This window comes from Rhodamnia argentea, chromosome 8 (genome assembly GCF_020921035.1).
Source record: "Rhodamnia argentea isolate NSW1041297 chromosome 8, ASM2092103v1, whole genome shotgun sequence".
NCBI classification, from domain to species: Eukaryota; Viridiplantae; Streptophyta; class Magnoliopsida; order Myrtales; family Myrtaceae; genus Rhodamnia; species Rhodamnia argentea.
In genome coordinates, this window is record NC_063157.1 from 12,469,450 (window position 1) to 12,487,639 (window position 18,190).

The following is an 18,190-nucleotide window of genomic DNA, read 5'->3' on the forward strand; positions in this document are numbered from 1 at the left end:
AAAAAAACAAACAAACAAACAAATGTTTTGCGATGGACGGTCAATGATTGTTATAATTAGGAATTTTAAATCGGCGGCTAGAAATGGTCCAAAATCATGTGGATGCAGTAATTTTACAACTTGCATCATTACGTGCACAGCACATAATTAGGGGCTGCCTAGCTGGTTGGAAATGTGTCTTTTTGCACCACTTATGTTGTTCTGTTTTTCCTCTCCATATCTGTCCGCACATTTTCTGTTGCTCCATATGGTTGGGAGGATTGTCTTTCAAGCTTGATTTTCGCACTTTCCAGCTTATAATGTTCTGATTCGCACCTCAACCCGAAAATTTTTATAAAAAAATAAAGGAAAAAAGCACACAAAATCATCACGATCAATGATTCATTAACTTAATTAATAATTACAGAAGGCGCAGGAACAGCCAAATCTGCTTTAAGCTTTGTTTAACCGATTGATATAACACCACTTGTTTTCCTGCTTTCACATAATATTTTACCCGATAATTATCCATTTAAAATTTATTACTGGATAATGCTTGAATTTTAAAAAGGGGTCTCGACATGTTATGAAATTATATGAAATCGTTTGATTTACACTGATAATTCTACATCAAAAGAATAATTACAAATGCAAAATTGCAAACGCAATCAAACTGCAGAAGTTTGAATTAACAAATTTGAGTCTCGGTACTTGCCAGTTGATCATACTGGAGCCTAAGGTTAAGAACCTGAAATCTTGATTGAACATGGATGAGGCAGAAATATTTGTCAATCTCCAGATAATCTCAAGTCCCCTCGGAAATCGCGGATTATGGTGTTTTAGTAATGAATAGAGGGAAAACTAAATATAAAAAAAGACCAAGAAAATAAGAAAGGACTTGACAATATGCTCATTCCCTCAGCCTTGGCTTGGATGAACGAAAAATGAAGAAGTTCATACTGTGTTCATATCTCCAGCTACATTCAAGTAAAACTTATTTTAATCCTAAGTCAAAACATCAAAAAGCGAAACCAAAAGAAATAGGTATCTCTGAAGAGCAGCACAACTTCTCATTGCTTAGGACCCTTCACTGCACTTGCTTTGCCCTTTTTCTTCTCTTTCCGTTTCGACTTGTCGTTAGAGTACCATGTTTCCGTCTTATCAGGCTTCGAACAGCCGTCCTTGCCGTGCTTTTCCCGATGGTGGCTCGGGCCGGAGGAAGCATCGGAAGCCATCGAGCCATCACTGTCGTCGCTGCCCTCTTTTCTTCTGTTTTCGGAGCGGCTGACCCTGGCGATCTTGTCATTCTGAGTGACCCAACTCGCCTCAGTGCATCCAGAATCCTCTCCTTTCATTGGAGAAGCAATGTACGTCGTCCAACCCGATTCGCTGCTGCTGAATCCTTCAGCTGCCGAATGGTTTGGAGAGTGCTCCATCTACTGAGGATGTAAGGAAAGGAATGGCCACACTCTTGTTTGGAAGGTACACATGGGGGATGCCCTACTTCTTGGCTAGGAGGTTCAGAATCAATGGCAAACCCATTAAATTATTAGAGAGAGAGAGAGAGAGAGAGAGAGAAGAAGAGGAGGGGGAAGGGGGGCGAGAATGAGAGAGTTAGGTGGTTCTTGCGACACCTATTTCTAGATACACGCCTTAGTTTACACTCAATACATGTAATTCGAAACTACATAAATGTCACATCAACATGGAAGGTATCAGGCGATTAATTAACAGTCAAAACTTTTTAAGTGGTGAAAGGCATCTGTTTTAATTAATGGACAAGCAGCAATAGACAAAATTTCTTGAGAGATAGATGGACAGGAAATGGATCACAACATTTTTATTTACTATTTACTTTGCATAATTGAGACTCTAAAAGAAATAAGCGTTGTCACGAATTCATGTATTAGGATTAATATTAGCCACAACATAATTCATATAAGAGAAATGCTTATGTGATTGTCTTTAATGCAATATCAGGTCAAGAGCTTGTTTTAGGCCACGAAAAAAAAAAAAAAAACCCATGGTTAAGAATTGTTGTGGATTCCGTTCCTTCGAGAATTCGTGGTCCACAATATTGTCTTTCTTTGACTAATCATACATAGACTCTTGTACTAGTAAAGCACTTTATATGAGGAGTTCATATCGTGCAGTTTCCAGGGTCATGTAGTTTTGCACACAAACAGAGTGTGTACTCGTCAAAACTGATTAGTTTGGCAGAAGACAGCTTCTAATGACATGAAACCTTCTAATTTTGAAAGGAAAAGAATCTTGATAGCAATGCAATAATTAAGGGCCTCCTTTCTCTTTGATCGCAAGAGACATTTCAGCTACAGTTGTCCTAAAAAAAATCCAACAGAAAAATCAGCTTTTTGTGTGAAATACAGGTGAGCCCATTCCAACAACTGGACTGAGCAGCAGACCTACGTCCTCAAGCAACATACTGCTATTAAGAGCCAATGCGTCCCCTCTCTCTTTCTCTCTCTCTTGCTATTCAAAAAACCTACATTTCTCTTTTTTCGTTTTTGTTTTTTTTTGGGTAGACGACAGTTGTCCCATCCAAGCCCGTTGCCATCGGAACAACATTAGACCCATGATGAGTACATGCTCCGAAACAGAAACTGACCATGTCCCTTACCTTTCATTCCTTAAATTCTCTGTCTGTCCATCAATATCGATCAGCTTTTCTTTCCTCTCCCTCAGCCCCAAGTGCAGAGAACCTAACTGGATCTTTGGGTTCTGGATTAGGATACAGAGATTTCGCTGGTCTTTTCAGCTTGTCCTTTTTACCCCAACATGAAGATGGCTTTTCTTGGGCCCAAAACTGGGTGAACATGACAGTGCTGTTTTTGAGATCAAACTGCTTAAGGGGTGTACTTCATTTCCATGCATTGGTTCCTTGCTTTGAGCACTATTCTCATCAGTGTTGCAAGACATTCTTGGCACAGCCTCTGTGTTTTGGCGGAACCATTATGCATCTGTCATTTCTACTACTTGTTTTCTCTTATGCTAATGGGATTATGACACAAATATTCCTTGAACAATGGTTCAATTCAATGTGATCTCTGAAATTTAAATTTGTTCAATGTGGTTCTTGAACTTTAAACCAATATGGAATATCATCCCTGAACTTTTAATTTATTTAATGTAATCCCGGACTCCATGAAGATGTTCAATATTATCCACGAACATGAATTAATAGAAGGAAAATGTTTCGCTGACAATACTATCGGGAACGATATAATCTCAACCGTAAATCCACACACAATCATTGCGTGTTTTGCAGATTGGAAAATCGTATGGTCAGAATAGTACTGTCATACTGTCAGGCTAACGGCTTTCTTAATAGAATGACAATATTGAACATCTTCATAGAATTTAGGAATCATATTGAATAAATTAAAAATGTAAGGACGACATTGTACATTGTGCTAAAGTTCATGGATCACATTGCACATTGGGCCAAAGTTTACGGACCATCTATGTCATTTACCTTATATTTGTTGTCCTTTGACCTGTGTTAATGTCTGTCAAAATCATGCTCTAGCTTGAGTATTTGTGAATTTCTTTTTCCTCCCTCGAATATGAAGAAACTGTCTAATTTCTTACGGTTGCTCATATTAAGTTAATAAACTTAGCCGCTGGCACCATGTGGAGCAAGATAACCGTCGTTTGAATTGGCAATTTGACGGTTAGCCCGAATTGAGGCGAAATCGATTGATAACAAATCTTAAAAGTGAGTTTAAAACTGTAAAGTGGACTAAAGATCGCGCTTTCTTTGGTTATTAGACTTAGATAATTTAGTAACACCTCGGTTATAACCAACAACGTATCATTGCTACAATTATTATTTACGTACAAAACAATATCACATGTACTATCCAATATGATAATTAAATTGAAATTGCCAAAGTTAATGCATGAGTAAAGAGTCTTTAAATTTTTTTTGGAAAGTACAATTTGACAGATTACTCATTGACAGGAAAAAAAAAAGACAGGCTAATAGAACCAGCGAAAAATGTATTCGGTCATTGGAGAAAAATAATATACCTTTAATGTCAAAACATGATCAACTATGACATAAACAAAGGATTGGGTTGAACTCTTCTTTGGTATCAAAGTAAAACTATGAATAGTCATCGACTCTCAAGAAAAGGTAGAAGCATGGGACCTATTGAAATCTTTTCTGTCCTCAACTATGACATAGAAGTTGCAATTGAATATGAAGAAATCAAATACCAAGGACATGGAAGTCCAAATCGAATATGACTTACAAGTCGTACGCAATATGACATGGTAATTGAATACACCATGAGTCAATAACATGCAAAAAGACATGGTAATCGAAAACAATGTGAGCGGATGACATGAAAAATGACGAGGCAATGAGATACGGCATGAGCGTATGACAGTCTAACCGCAAGAAAATACAGCACAAGCGAATGACATGTGTATTGATATAGCAATCCAGAACATCATTCATGCAAAATGATAGAGGAATTGATGGAGCATGAACGAATGATGTGTGCAATGATGACCAAACTCAGCATGGGTGAATGACATGCTAAATTGCTTGACAATCCAATATGACATGTGCCAATGACAGGCATAACAATATAACTTAAGAATAATGAGCAGAAGAAGAAATGAGGAATTTCAATATATCTCAATATGTATAGAAAATAGTATATGGAGAGTGTATTTATAAGCTTTATTATATGACTATATAAGAAAATCAAATCAGATATGCATACTCAAAATAGATATAGTAAATGAGAGGAAATATCTCTAGAAATATCTAAAATACCTTTACCATCATCCCCCAAACTCATGATGACTAAGTCACCTTGAGTTCAAATCAATGTTGAACAATTCTTGCACATACTGCGTGGCCTCGGACTTGGAAGATGCGCAGTGGGGCGGTGTGTGAGGCAGCTCTAAATATGGCTCGTCTAAGGGAGGCGAGCCTGGTGATGGTGTCGGCTTCTTGAAACGAGAAGTGAAATAAAGAAAATGACTCAGAACAACCCCCCATATATTGTTGGTCATTTTTGAAATCAGCAACTTTGGTTGGGATACGCCTACAGTAACTTAAACAATGTTGCCGATATGGCTGGAGTGGCTACAGCAAGTGGAATAAGCCAAGCATTGCTAAGTGAAAGTTACTATGCGAAGACGCATCTTCGCAGTGTCGAAAAATACCTCTGTGAAAAAGAAAAGCTCGATGCCAACATCATAACACGACCACCGTAGCACTTGGTTAGATGCAAATGAGGCATTCACGTGAACATTGTTGGCGGGACGGATCCATTTTGCTAAGGGGTGCACGGGGTCCAACTACTCCCGGTGCACTAGGGTTGCTTCGGGAAAGAAGGCTCTGATACCAATTTAAGAAGAATGAACGGAAGAAGAAATGAGAATTTCAATATATCTCGATGTGTATAGACAAGAATACGTGGAGAGCTTATTTATAAGCTTTATTAGAGGACTCTTTAATCAAATCAAATTAGATATACATAATCAAAATAGATATAGAAAATTGCAAAATTTATCTTAAATTATCTCTAAAAAATATCTAAAATATCTCTAACAACATGGAAATTGGATACGACACGTGCGAATGACGTGGCAAACTAATGACGGGTGCATATGTCATGTGAATGGCATGGTAATCGAAAATGACATGCGTGAATAACATATGCAATGTTGCGGCAAGCGAATATGACATGTGAGTCACTGAGATATGTGGGACATGTTAAAGATGCATGAATTCAGTTTTGAAATCCGGGTGGAGTCGAGTTGTGAATATTGAAATTTTGAATGATGAAACAATGATTTGAAATCATGGGGGCCTCAGTTCATGGGTACTAGCCAACATTGCAATCAGCTTTCGATCTCAAGTTGCATTGCCTTGGCTCATCCTCTACACGAACCCAATGCCTTCGGTATTGCATGCTAAGGGTAGATTGACAAAATAAGGGGCTTGTTCTAGCACTTGGAATATTCAACTACCTGATATCACCTTTCATAAATGCGTAGTTCATATCAAGTAACAACAATAGCAGCATGCATTCTGGTGACAATTTAATATAGAGAAATTGAATTTTGAATAGTACAGGTGAGCCTAAAACCTGAAAGTGAACCAGTGGGAAACCTGTCTGGTTCCAAGTTCCAATATATGCAGGGTAGATTCCAAGTTCCAAAAAATTGAAAAATGTGTTCCAACTAATATCTTCCAAAAAATAAGGAGCCTGTTCTAACGGGTAGATTCTAGGTTATAAATGGAACCTATACGGAACCTAAAACCGCTCATCCCTATTGAATATAGCAGCGACGTAATTATCCACGGATCTAGACTTTGTTTCGATAGCATAACGGCCAAGAATATGCATTGATCAGTAACCTGCCACTGTTATCTGAGATATAGAAACTAATAGAACCTTCCAGACACACTTTCTAATCGAATTTAAAGATGGGAATTACTTGGTCGCCAAACTTTTTCCCTACTCGCTGGGGATCTGCCGAAGTTTCCTTGCTTGGACCAGACCGCCAGGAGCTTTCCGTGAAAAAGACTAAAAGCTCAGATCGAGAGAGATTTTTTGAGAGATTTTCTTCTTCGAAAATTAAAAGCTACCGAGAGTTCTCATCTCGTCGAAAAGAGAATGTTCCAGGAATGTATGTCTGTAACCAAAGCGGAGAAATGGGGGGCCTCTTACAGGAAATGGCGTGCTCTTCAACCTCAGGCGGAGGAGCCTCAAGTGATGCTCCTCCGATCTAGGCCTTGAAACCACGTCATCTGACGTCCGATTTGCATTATATTTCCGTCAACGGGCCCAAGATTGTTGGGTTAAATCGAAAGATCAAAGAGCCTAAATTTTAGCCTATGTTGAGGCTTGAGGTGTAGGTGCATGGCGGTGGGTCGTTGTGATTTTAAGCTTTCAAAAACCATTACATGCCATAATTAAGAGATGTGAAAATATTATCCCATTTCAAGATGTCTAGTTATGTGCACGGGGACTTCATTTGGATATTAGGGAAGTTCAATCACGTTTAACTAGCGATAACTTCCTCATTCAACATTCGAATGACCCAATTTTTGGCGCATTGGAATGCTTGCAACTTCTACCTGACCCTGAAATAGAGAACTTCTTGATACTACGAAAACCAGGCAACCGGTCCTAACGGTTCCAAAATTAGTTGTTGGATTCAAGTTGCAATATGAATGTCAAAAGACCTGTTTTTACGTGGCATAACCCGTTTCTAAAGTTGCAAAGTTATTTTGAGCCTTTCAACCGGCTGGTCAAACTTGGATAAACTTTCGATGAACCTAAGTCAAATGTTTATTCTTTTCGAAATAATTGGAAAAATGACCAGAGTTGTATAAAGTGGCCCAAGGGAAGTAGGAAGTTACTGGAGTTCTGTTAACTTATGTCCCTTTTTTCATTATTCAATATAAGGGCAATTTTAGGAAGCCAGAAGTGAGCCTTATTTTTAGCATCATCTGTTTAGCCCCGCTCCGTGCAAGCAATAGCGTGTGCGACTGTTCTCATAATTTTCCTGGAAAGTAATATAGAACTGCAGAGGTAAATACGCCCAACATGTATGAAAAGTTCTTTTTAATATCCACTTTATTTTGGAAATTTATGTTATAACAATTTAAATAAGTAATAATTAATTATCCATGCATAAGATACACACTATATCTAATATATATATATATATATATATATATATATGTATACAGGGGAAAAGTACACTAAAAGTGCCATAACTTTTGTACGGCGCTCACTTGAGTGCCATAACTTTCAAAAATCGTTCACTTGAGTGCCATGTTGACGTGGTAGTCGGAAAGCTGACATGACACGCCGGAAAAGTTACCGTAGCACGCCGGAAAGATGACGTGGCATGCCGAAAAAGTTACTATAGCACTCAAGTGAACGATTTTGCTCCGACGTAGCACTCAAGTGAACGATTTTTAAAAGTTATGGCACTTAAGTGAACGTTTTGAAAGTTATGGCACTCAAGTGAACGCCGTACACAAGTTATGGCACTTCTAGTGTACTTTCCCCCCCCCCCCCACACACACACACACAAATAATATCGAGACTAATCAAAATCAAATATGTCCAATATATGCAGCATTCCCTCGAATTGAAGGTGATATGTAGCTAAGTAGCACCGACACCGACACAACACACTGACACGTCATTTCGAAAAAAATAAAAAATTTTGACGCGTTGGGACACGTTAGTTATTAAGTATATGATAAAATTATCATGTATATATAAAAGTATCAACGACATTTTTTTTCTTTTTCTTCTGTTAGGGATATACGATTAGGTTTTTTTGGGGCTAACTTGGTATATTAATTTTGGGTGGCAGGTTATATGACTTAAGTATATCCATTTTTTATTGATTTACATTTTGACCCCTAATGAATTGAAAATATTTTAAATTGACCCCGTGTGTGTCGAAATGGCATGTCGGGATGCTGGACTCGCATGTCGCTAGCATGTCCGGAGTGCTAACCACATTTTGGATGCGTATCGGTGTTCGATACGCATCCGACACAACACAGAGGCCCCTCGAGAGTGTTTGTGCTTCCCAAATATGTAGTAAAGCCAAATGTAGTTTGGAAAGTAAGTTGTGAAAAAGACTTGGAATGTCGACTGAAGTAAAAATGTCAATAGTTTGGTTTGGGAGTAAAACATAGAATGGGAAAAAATATCAAAAAAGTCATAAACCTAGTGTATTTATACCACAATCCTAAACTTTTGAATCTAGTTAATTTAGTCATAGACCTTTTCACATTGATATTAATTGAGTACATTCGGCTAATTTAGACCAGAAGTTGTTAATGTGGACACCTGTATTCTATGTGACACGGCCGGTGCTGATGTAGAATTTTTTTTAATAATTTCTTAGTATTTTTAAAAAAAATTCTTTCTTCTTTTCTTACCCTTTTTCTTTTGCTAGTGGCCGCCCGGTGAAGGTTACCCTTGCTAGCCATAGACTAGAGTTAGTGTCGTCCGGATGAGGATTGCCCTCGATGGCCACGGGCGAAGGGTGGCTTCAACGGGCCTCTCTCGAGCGAGGGTGAGTGGCGGCTTCGTGTCGAGGAGGCCGACCTGGGTGGAACTTGCCGAGCCTCATCCTCACCTAGGCAAGGCCTGGGAAGGCAGCCCTGGCCTGGGTGAGGGTCGTCCTCGCCGACACTTGCCCTCATCGACCTTGGCTTATTACCTATGGTAAAAAGAAAAAGAAAAGTGAAAAAAGAAAAAAATTATTAAAAAAACATGTCCACGTCAGCGCTGACCGTGCCACGTGGGATGACCAGCTTTAATGTCAGCAATTCTAGCCTAAATTAGTCAAATGGACTGAATTGGTACAAATGCAATAGGTTTATGATTTTTTTGGTACTTTTTTCGCATAAAATGCCATAAGCTACGTGTTGTTGCATATAATGATAATCATTTTATTGTTCTTAGTTCATTTATTTATGATTTTTTTGTCTAGCACTGCGATTGTGATAAAGTAAAGTAGGGAAAATTACAAAAGAAAAAAAGTCATAAACCAATTGCAATTGTGACAATTTAGATCTAAAATATGTTTTTGTGTTAATTCAATCCTAAACATTTTACATTTGTGTCAATTCAGTCTATTTAACGAGTTAGCACTGACATGAATAATTTTTATTAATATTTTAATATTTACAAAAAAAATTATTTGTTATTTGTTTTATTACTAACCCGGATCCGAATGAGGGTCGTAAGGCTCCGCCGGCCACTAGACAATGGTTCATAGTCCTCGCTCGCAGCTGGACAGGGACTCGCGACCCTTGCTCAAATCTAGGTGAGGGATGTACGCCCTCGCCAGCCACTAGGCGAAGGCCGTGAGGGCTCGCAGGCCCTCACCTAGTGGTCGGTGACCTCCCGTCGATCCTAACAAAAAAAAGAAAGCAAAAAATGGAAAAAAAGTTATTAAAATTATAAAACTAATTTAAAATTTATTATAATATTATTAAAAATTATCCACATAAGTGTCAGCTAGCCAAATGGACTAAATAGTTACAAATGCAAAAGATTTTGAAAAATTGACAAATTTCCTTGGGATGCCCATAGTTTTGAAAAGCACTCAACACACCCAAAGTTTAGCATTCGTATAACTTCAGCATGGACCGAGAATTAACATCTTTCTTTCCACAACACCATGACACTAGAGAACTTCCGAGACGAAAGTACGGAGACCATCAACATTATCTCCAACATAATGGGCCTAATACCCTAAAAAATTCTTAATTTAGGTCAAGTCATAGTTTTAGCCTAATTTGTTTTTGTCCCATAAAATATCCCCAATTTTAGATCTAGTTTCAATTCTACCCTAAGTTTTTTGACTCATAAAAAGCCATAAATTTTTATTTGAATCCCAAATTTTTCCCCATTAATCATATGTCCAAAATTCCTCTTGATAACCGAGATATAGAAAAATTTGCAAGTGCAAGCGGTTCAAGCATCCCAAGCCAAGTGTCTCGAGCGTGAGTCCTCTAACACTGAAAGATATAAGACTCCCAAGCATGAGAGTTTGAAGATTGTGTGCAAAACCGAAGATCGCCGAGCTAGATGGGAGGAAGACTCTTTCACGAGCAAAAGCTATCGAAAAAAGTCAACCCCAGTTGCTCTAGTTTGTTGAGAAAACATCCTAATTGACTTTGAAATTGACAAAACAATCCAAAATCTGAGAAATGCATAAATATACTCTCATCCAGATTCTACTTATTACATGGAGAACATCCTTGCTGCATTCATATGTTCAGAGTACACATGAATGTTTGTTGAGGATTTAAATTTGTAATTCGGACTCACGTTGACGCAGGAGGAGCTCAAACTTTGAGGAGAGTATCAGAAGCAACCTTCGGATATGAGATTAAGTCTCAGATTCAGATTGAGAAATATTCTAATCTTTTTACAATGACTAGCAATTTGATTTGGACTTCGTCTTTGAAGATTATTTTCTTATCAAAGACATGGATTGAAGAATGAATTCTTTATTACCAAATGAGTAACCCCGCTTATGGAAATCCAGATTCAGTTATATGGGCGATCGAATCAATGGAAGATTCTAATTTCATTTCTCATTGGTTGCAGAATCTTGTTTATACAATCTTATCCAACGGGTTCATTGGAGAGCGATCCTCTAAAAACCTTCCAATGGCTAGATTAAAGGTTGAGGAGTATAAAAGGAGGTTTCAACATTGAAGGGAATAGGAATGTCCAGAATCTAAAATTCCAAAGTTCTTGATAGTCTCTTTTTACATACTTCATTCTTGATACATATACTGTAATCTTTTAGAGGTATTTGTTTGAGTAATTGAGTGTAAGATAGAGTGGTTTAACAACTCAAGGTTCATCACTAGTTGTAACCTCCGAATGACTGAATAGTGAAAACCAGTCAATAGGCTGTCAATGTGAAACAGTGGACGTAGGTTAGATCTAAGCCAAACCACTATAAGTCTTGTGAGCAGTTTTTCTCTATCCCTTAACTCGTTTATTTTATTCGTGATAGTAAATTGTGCACAGTCATATTTTGAAGTTGATTCTGATCCTTATTTAGTTCACACTTTAATTCAATTCGGAACTTGAATTCGACATTGTTGCTTAATTTTCACATTAATTTTTAAAGCTCTTTATAAACCTATTCACCCTCCCTCTAGGTGATACGACTTTCCACAGCATAGTTTTACCGAAATTTCATATCAATAAAAACATCATTTGTACATGCAATTTGGGAAAAAACTAGAGCAATGACGTGGAAATGCCACATAACTAAGGGCGATTTGGACGAAGGGTTAACGGAGGCAAATATGTGATTCAAGCAAATGTTTGTGGTTTTTTATGAAACTAAAAAAAAGTTGAAGTTATCATTGGAATTAGACTTAAAGTTTGTGATTTTTTAAAAGACAAAAAAAAAAATATATGGTAGAATTGGGACTAGACAAAAAGTTGGGGGTTTCTTTTAGGGTATTAGGTCCAGCATAATATGACATCAAAGAAGGCAGTCGAGACAGGAGAGGACTCAATTGAAAAATGAAAACCATGGAAGAGGGTACACATGGTAGAGTGAAGAATACTTAGAACTGCTGCACCCAGGATTACATGAACTGACTAACAATATGAATTGCATAGATTGAATCAAATTTGAGTAACAATAAGTTAAATTAAATAGCCCACTACTTGGTGGTATAAAAACACATCCTCGAATTGTTGACCATCCCAAGATTTTAACATGGGATTCGGCTTGAGAGGTGTCAAAGCAACCCTTGCATATTTTAATCTGTCACGAAAATGAAGATAAGAGACATACTTGGCTTGAGTGAGATAATATCCACCCGAATCATAAAGAACCAGAAGCCCACAAATATAACTGAGTTTTCATAGATGTTTCATCTCAAAATGTTGACTGGGCTGAGGATCCAAAATACTAAAAGAGCCATCACTAGAGATTAGTAAGATGATACCTTATTGAGATTTTCCTACAAATAAGGCTGGTTCATAGGAGGTTCGATAGAAAATCAAACTATTCTACGACAACGCTGAATCTAGCTTCAATAGAACCATGAAATCGGTGTCGATTTAATAGATCTGCTTGCAACCCATGATACCATTTCCGAGCGAAAGATCAACCAAGTTTGTGTACGAGTCCTTTTCAAAGACTAACAGTTTCCTCAAACGTAGCTTCCTACAAATGACTCTGGCAACAAGCCTATTGATGGGATTGAGTATCACGTAGAAGGTTCAACATCGGAGGTAGTCGATCCTCACACGAAGCGAATTGTATGGGAAGAGGAGATGTATTAGCATTTGTTGGCTTGAGCTCCGTAGGAGGATCTCCATCCAGGGAATAACTCAACAGTCTGACTAGCAAAGGAGGTACTAGATTTGACAAGGTGATGTTACTCTGACTGTAGGCAAATCAGAGACCGGCAAGTCGCACAATACAGACAAATCAATGTAGGCACCAGAAGCTGGATAAGGGCTATTGGGTGATCTATGACCCGGTGAGTCTGCGATCGGGGCATCTATGACCCAAGTTCGACATGTCGGACGATGGCAACTCTTCATGTGGCTGGTGTATAAAGGCAAAAATCCGGAGGCGTGGTAACTAGGAGATGTGTGGAGGCCCGTTCAAGGCGGAGCCGGGGTCACGGTCGCAGTCGATGTCCTTCCAATGGCACAGTTCTAGGATTTTGGAGACTTCCTTGGACCGGTCGATAGTGGTGGTGGACGCTTTGTTGCTCTTCTGGAGAGGTGGCTGTGAGTTTCAAAGGGTGTCCATGGATTTCGATTCTGAGACGTAGCTCTGATGACAAGTTAGTTAAAGACAGACGAATGAAGAATCTATGAACTTCGTTATAATGCATAATTATAACAATGGTTATCCTTTGCATATCCCAAGCTAGGACGAAAATATCCACGATTTCAAGAATCCAGATATACTGTCAGTTTGAGATTAGTAAATGGTCGAAGATGTCCATCTGACTTGTAGGGAACGACTTTCATATTCGAACACATGAGAAACATGCCTAGGAAATTCTTGAATCACTGATCGAACTGGGTATACTACACTTCATAACATATCTTATTTTCACAGATTAAATGTCTTGAATGCAACATGGGCGGCCCACCCATAAAACCTATCAAGACTAAACCAAAAGAAGTTAAATATAACTAACACATGTAATCTTTTGAAGGGCTGTAGATCTCAAAGGAATCAAACTTAAGAGGGAAAATTACCAAAAAAGTCCTAAATTTATTGTAATTGTGCCAATTCAGTCATAAGCCCTTTTTTTTTTTTTTTCCGATTCAATCCTAAACCTTTGCAATTATGCCATCTCAGTCCATCCAGGGCACTAACCGTTTGACGATATAATATTTTAATAATTTTTAAAAAGAGTAAGGGGTGTGAAGTCAAGGAGAAGGAGGTGGTGGAGGAGAAGCAGAAGGAAAAGGTAGGGAACTTGGGGTTGAGAGAGTTGATTAACGGGGGTGATTCTGGCGGTGGTCGGATTCTTCGCAGGAACTTGAACGGGGATCTCCCAGATTTGGGCTTACTAAGAAGAAGAAGAGAGAAGGGGGAAAAAATAGAAAGAAAAAAATTGACATAATTATAAAAGGTTTAACATTGAATGAGAAAAAAATTGCAATAGGTTTAAGATTTTTTTTGGTAATTTTCCCAACTTAAGAACCAAAGTTGGTTAAAAGTGGGGAAGAGTCCGAAAAGTCCTAAACCTATTGCACTTTTGTCAATTCAGTCCTAAACATTTTAATTGTATCCATTAAGTCCTAAACACGTTTTGCTAGTTGAGTCTATCCTGTTAATCTTGATAGAAAACCGCTGACGTGAATCTCAACCGTCCTAAGTAGCATGGCCGGCACTGCATTGCACTGACGTGAATAACAACCACTAGTATTTGAATGATTTTTTAACGTCTAGCACTAACGCTGACATATATAGTCTTGTGGAAAATCCTCAAAACTAAGAGCCCCCCACGAAAGCTGCGCGATCAAGGAACGCCGTTGAAGTTTGATTTAAATTATGGGATCGTAATCTTGTTGTCGGGCCCGTGGATCTGTGTCGAAGATTTACATCTTTTTGACTTGCCTCCTCTTTTAATGAAATCAGTGGACGATGTCGTAATCCTCATGCTGTTCATACGGTCTGTGCGAACCGAACGTCGAGGATGAGTGGTTTGTAATAACCTCCTTTACGGCATGACGACATCGCATTTCACCTCAGAATTCTCATGTGTTTTGTTGTGGGGTCGAGCTGGATCAACGTGATGAACCGTTCAAAATACAACCCCACTAATAGATTAGGTTAAACAATCACCGACGGAAAACTAATTTTATCTTTTCGCTTTTCTCAAATGGCAGTGTGAATTACACACTGGCCCTTCCTTTTATTTCAAACAGTTGAAACTTTCACTGTATATAATATGTTGATACTTAAGTTTCCAAAATAATTTTTCATCAGGGCTTCATAAAATACAAATGATATTTAAAAAATTTAACGGAAGAATTAAAAGAAATTGGTTTTTGCTCGCGAAGTAGAAACAAACGGGCACTAAATGAGGGCAAACATTGCATGGAGTGTAAATAATCAGGAAGAATCCGAAGGATTGCTCAAGTGGGAGGCACGTCCGCTTTCATCACTTCATTTCCGAGTTCAAATCACCTTTTTTGACCAAATTCGGGTGAGGTATTAGAATTGGACACTTCATGTTCTAGGTTAAGGTCGTTTGGTTTCTCCTTGTTGATATCAAGAAAAAAAAAAATGGAACGTTCATTCCGAGTGAAGTAACCTCTCAACACCTGAAAGATTTTGACGTTATCTTCTATAGGACTTGACCAAAAACACGACAGGTTCATCGTCTTGGATATCTGTCGTTTCAACTTGACGTTACCCCATTTGAGATCCTGTTATATCATAAGGAAAGTAAACTGATTTGAGGTTGAATTTGAGAGGGTTCCATCTCCGATCCTTTTTGATGGAATTTATGGATCATATCGCGCTATTTGACCCATGCCAGCTTCTGCACGATGTATCATACAATCACTTTTTCGGCTGAAAAGATTGTTATTGTTCGGGCACGCACAATTTAATAGTTCTGTGGAGGGAGAGAATGAATAACTATGCAAGGAAAATGATCAAGTGGGAAGCCATTGAGAGTGTTTGGCGCACAGTCAAATCGAAATAAAATATAAAATGAGAAAGAAAAATCGAAACACGAAATTTTATGCTGATTGACCCTTAAACTACGTCCAGTAGAGGATTACACTATAATTAGTATATCGTACCTCTCGTTACACCATTCAATTACAAGCGCAAAAGAGTATATATAGCAGTAGCGGGACCAATGTGTTTTCCTATCGTTGGGGAGTGTGAACCACACCCCAACATAGAAAAGATATGTTTAAGTGAAAAAGTTCCCATTTATATCTCTTTATTATGGACTTTCTAACACTTAGAAGAGATCGATGTATTCATTGTTACCATTAGGATCGCACTTTTTCTACTCCCATCATGGCTAAAACACTCCCAATTAGAATATTTTTTACAATATTAACCCTTGTGGGTCCTATCTTCTTTCAAACATCTTTTTGTTTGGTTATGGTATCCCAGTTTAGTTTTTTTTTTACTTCTCTTCGCCCCTCTTAATCCGATCATAGTTAAAGCCTTGTAGTTCTATAGAAAAAATAAAATAAAAAATTAACATTTTCCTTTGTGATCTGCCTTTGTCACTTATCATCCAGGCCGCATCGCACTTATTGATGTAAAGGCTATTGCATTAAACTTCTTAACGGCCAACAAAGCAAGGAGATTCGAATAATTGACAGACGATGGAGCCTCCTCATTGCATAAGGGCTTGGACATGAGGGCCGAGTTCGTAATCACTCTTCACCACTCTCAATTCCTTGCGATGGCAGCTCGGCGACCAAGATTGGGACGAAAGAAGGAGAAACCACGTGAACGGGGTAGGTGATGGTGAATCGGCGATGACGGTGATGATAAGGACCAAGAAAACAAAAATGGAGAAGTAGACATTCCTGATGAGCTTGATGAGGATTGGGGCAAGCGGTTCAGCTCTTGAATTTAAATCTTCAATGGAGTTTTTCTTGTCTTTGTGATCTATCAATCGAAGTGTTTGACGTAAAATGGGAAAACGAATAACAAAAGAACAAAAGCGATGGAATGAGGGTGAAGAGTAAAGAGATATGAGAAGGTTTTCTCACTTGCAATAATTTTGAATTGAAAAAGTAGATACGAAGAGGGTACCTGCATATTTGGGCTTCAACTACGTCAATTGTTTATGTTAGTGACGGACGCTTTCTTTTGTGTAGGTGAGATACGTCTTCTTCTTTTCTTTTCTTTTCTTTTTGGTCCAATTCGGTCAGGAATGTCAAAAACTTGTCTATTATTAGCATGAGAGAGGAGTTTTAGAAAGAGAAATCAGAGAAATAAATGATACGAAGGAAAGTGGCACAAAAAAGAGAAAAAAGAAAAACAAATGAAGAATGCTTAGAAAAGGAGAGACCCACAAAGGTTAATATTGTCAAAATAATGTGCTAGGGAGTATTTTAGTCATAGTGGGAGTGGAAAAAGCGCCCCCCTACCATTAAACGAGCAAAATGTGTATTAGTTGTATTGTCCGATTTTTCTTAAAAAGTATCTCCTAATACTTGGGATATTATTTATTTGATGTAAAATTGCCAATATGCACTCGATGCAAATTGACAAATCCCAGAGTAGATGTAACAATAGCCGAGGTTTTCAAGGCAAAATCCATTGCCTTCTCTTTTCGAAGTTTAGATATATCAGCTTTATCTAAACAAAATCAAAAGACACAAAATTAGCATATTGATCGAGTACAATATGAATGCAAAATTCACATATTTTATAAGATGTATGTGAAAGCAAATATTTAATTATCTTTCCTTACATAAAACCAAGTTTTGGGATATACGGATTGAGGTCCATTACATTTTGTCAAGATAGCTAACATGGTTTCCACGGAAAAATTGTCTAAAAAATCCTAAATTTATTGTAATTTTGCCAATTCAGTCCTAAACTTTTTTATCCTGTTAATTAAGTCCTAAACATTTCCCTCTTTCCTATTTGAGTACATCCGGCCAATTTTATTCTGAAACCGTTGACGTGGACATCAGCCGTTTTATGTGGCGGGATCGACACCGACGTGGATAATTTTTAATAATATTTTTACATTTTTAAATCTTTTATTTTCCTTTCTTTTCCTTGCTGTCTTTTTCTTTTTTGGTTGAAAGCATTGGCAAGGCTGGTGACCGTCGCCAGCCCTTGGACAAGGGCCGCATAGCCTTCACCGGCCACCAACAAAGGGTCGCAGCCCCTCCCCGAGGCTAGTGAGGGCATCGTGAGCCCTCACCTTACCGGATCTAGGGAGGGCTCGCAAACCCCGGCCTAAGCCCTCGCTCTCCCTCGCAATGGCCTGTGAGGGCTTGGATGAGGGCTCGCAACGCTCTCATCAACGACAATGAGGGCTCGCAAGCCCATGCTAAACTCAGCGAGTACCACAACCCTCGACCTTGGTTGACAAGGGCTTCGTAGCCCTAGCCTAGGGGCCAACGTGGCTCACCATTTTTTTTTAATGAAATACAATAAAAAGAAAAAAATGAAA

General features: G+C 38.4%; 1 protein-coding gene across 1 annotated transcript; it reads right to left on the reverse strand.

Annotated features, from left to right (window-relative positions):
- Nucleotides 1-866: 866 nt before the first annotated feature.
- On the reverse strand, nucleotides 867-1,590 carry LOC115755538 (protein SOB FIVE-LIKE 4-like). The gene has a single exon (XM_030694978.2). The coding sequence runs from the start codon at nucleotides 1,413-1,415 to the stop codon at nucleotides 1,050-1,052; it is 366 nt and encodes a 121-aa protein (XP_030550838.1). The 5' UTR covers nucleotides 1,416-1,590; the 3' UTR covers nucleotides 867-1,049.
- Nucleotides 1,591-18,190: the final 16,600 nt, after the last annotated feature.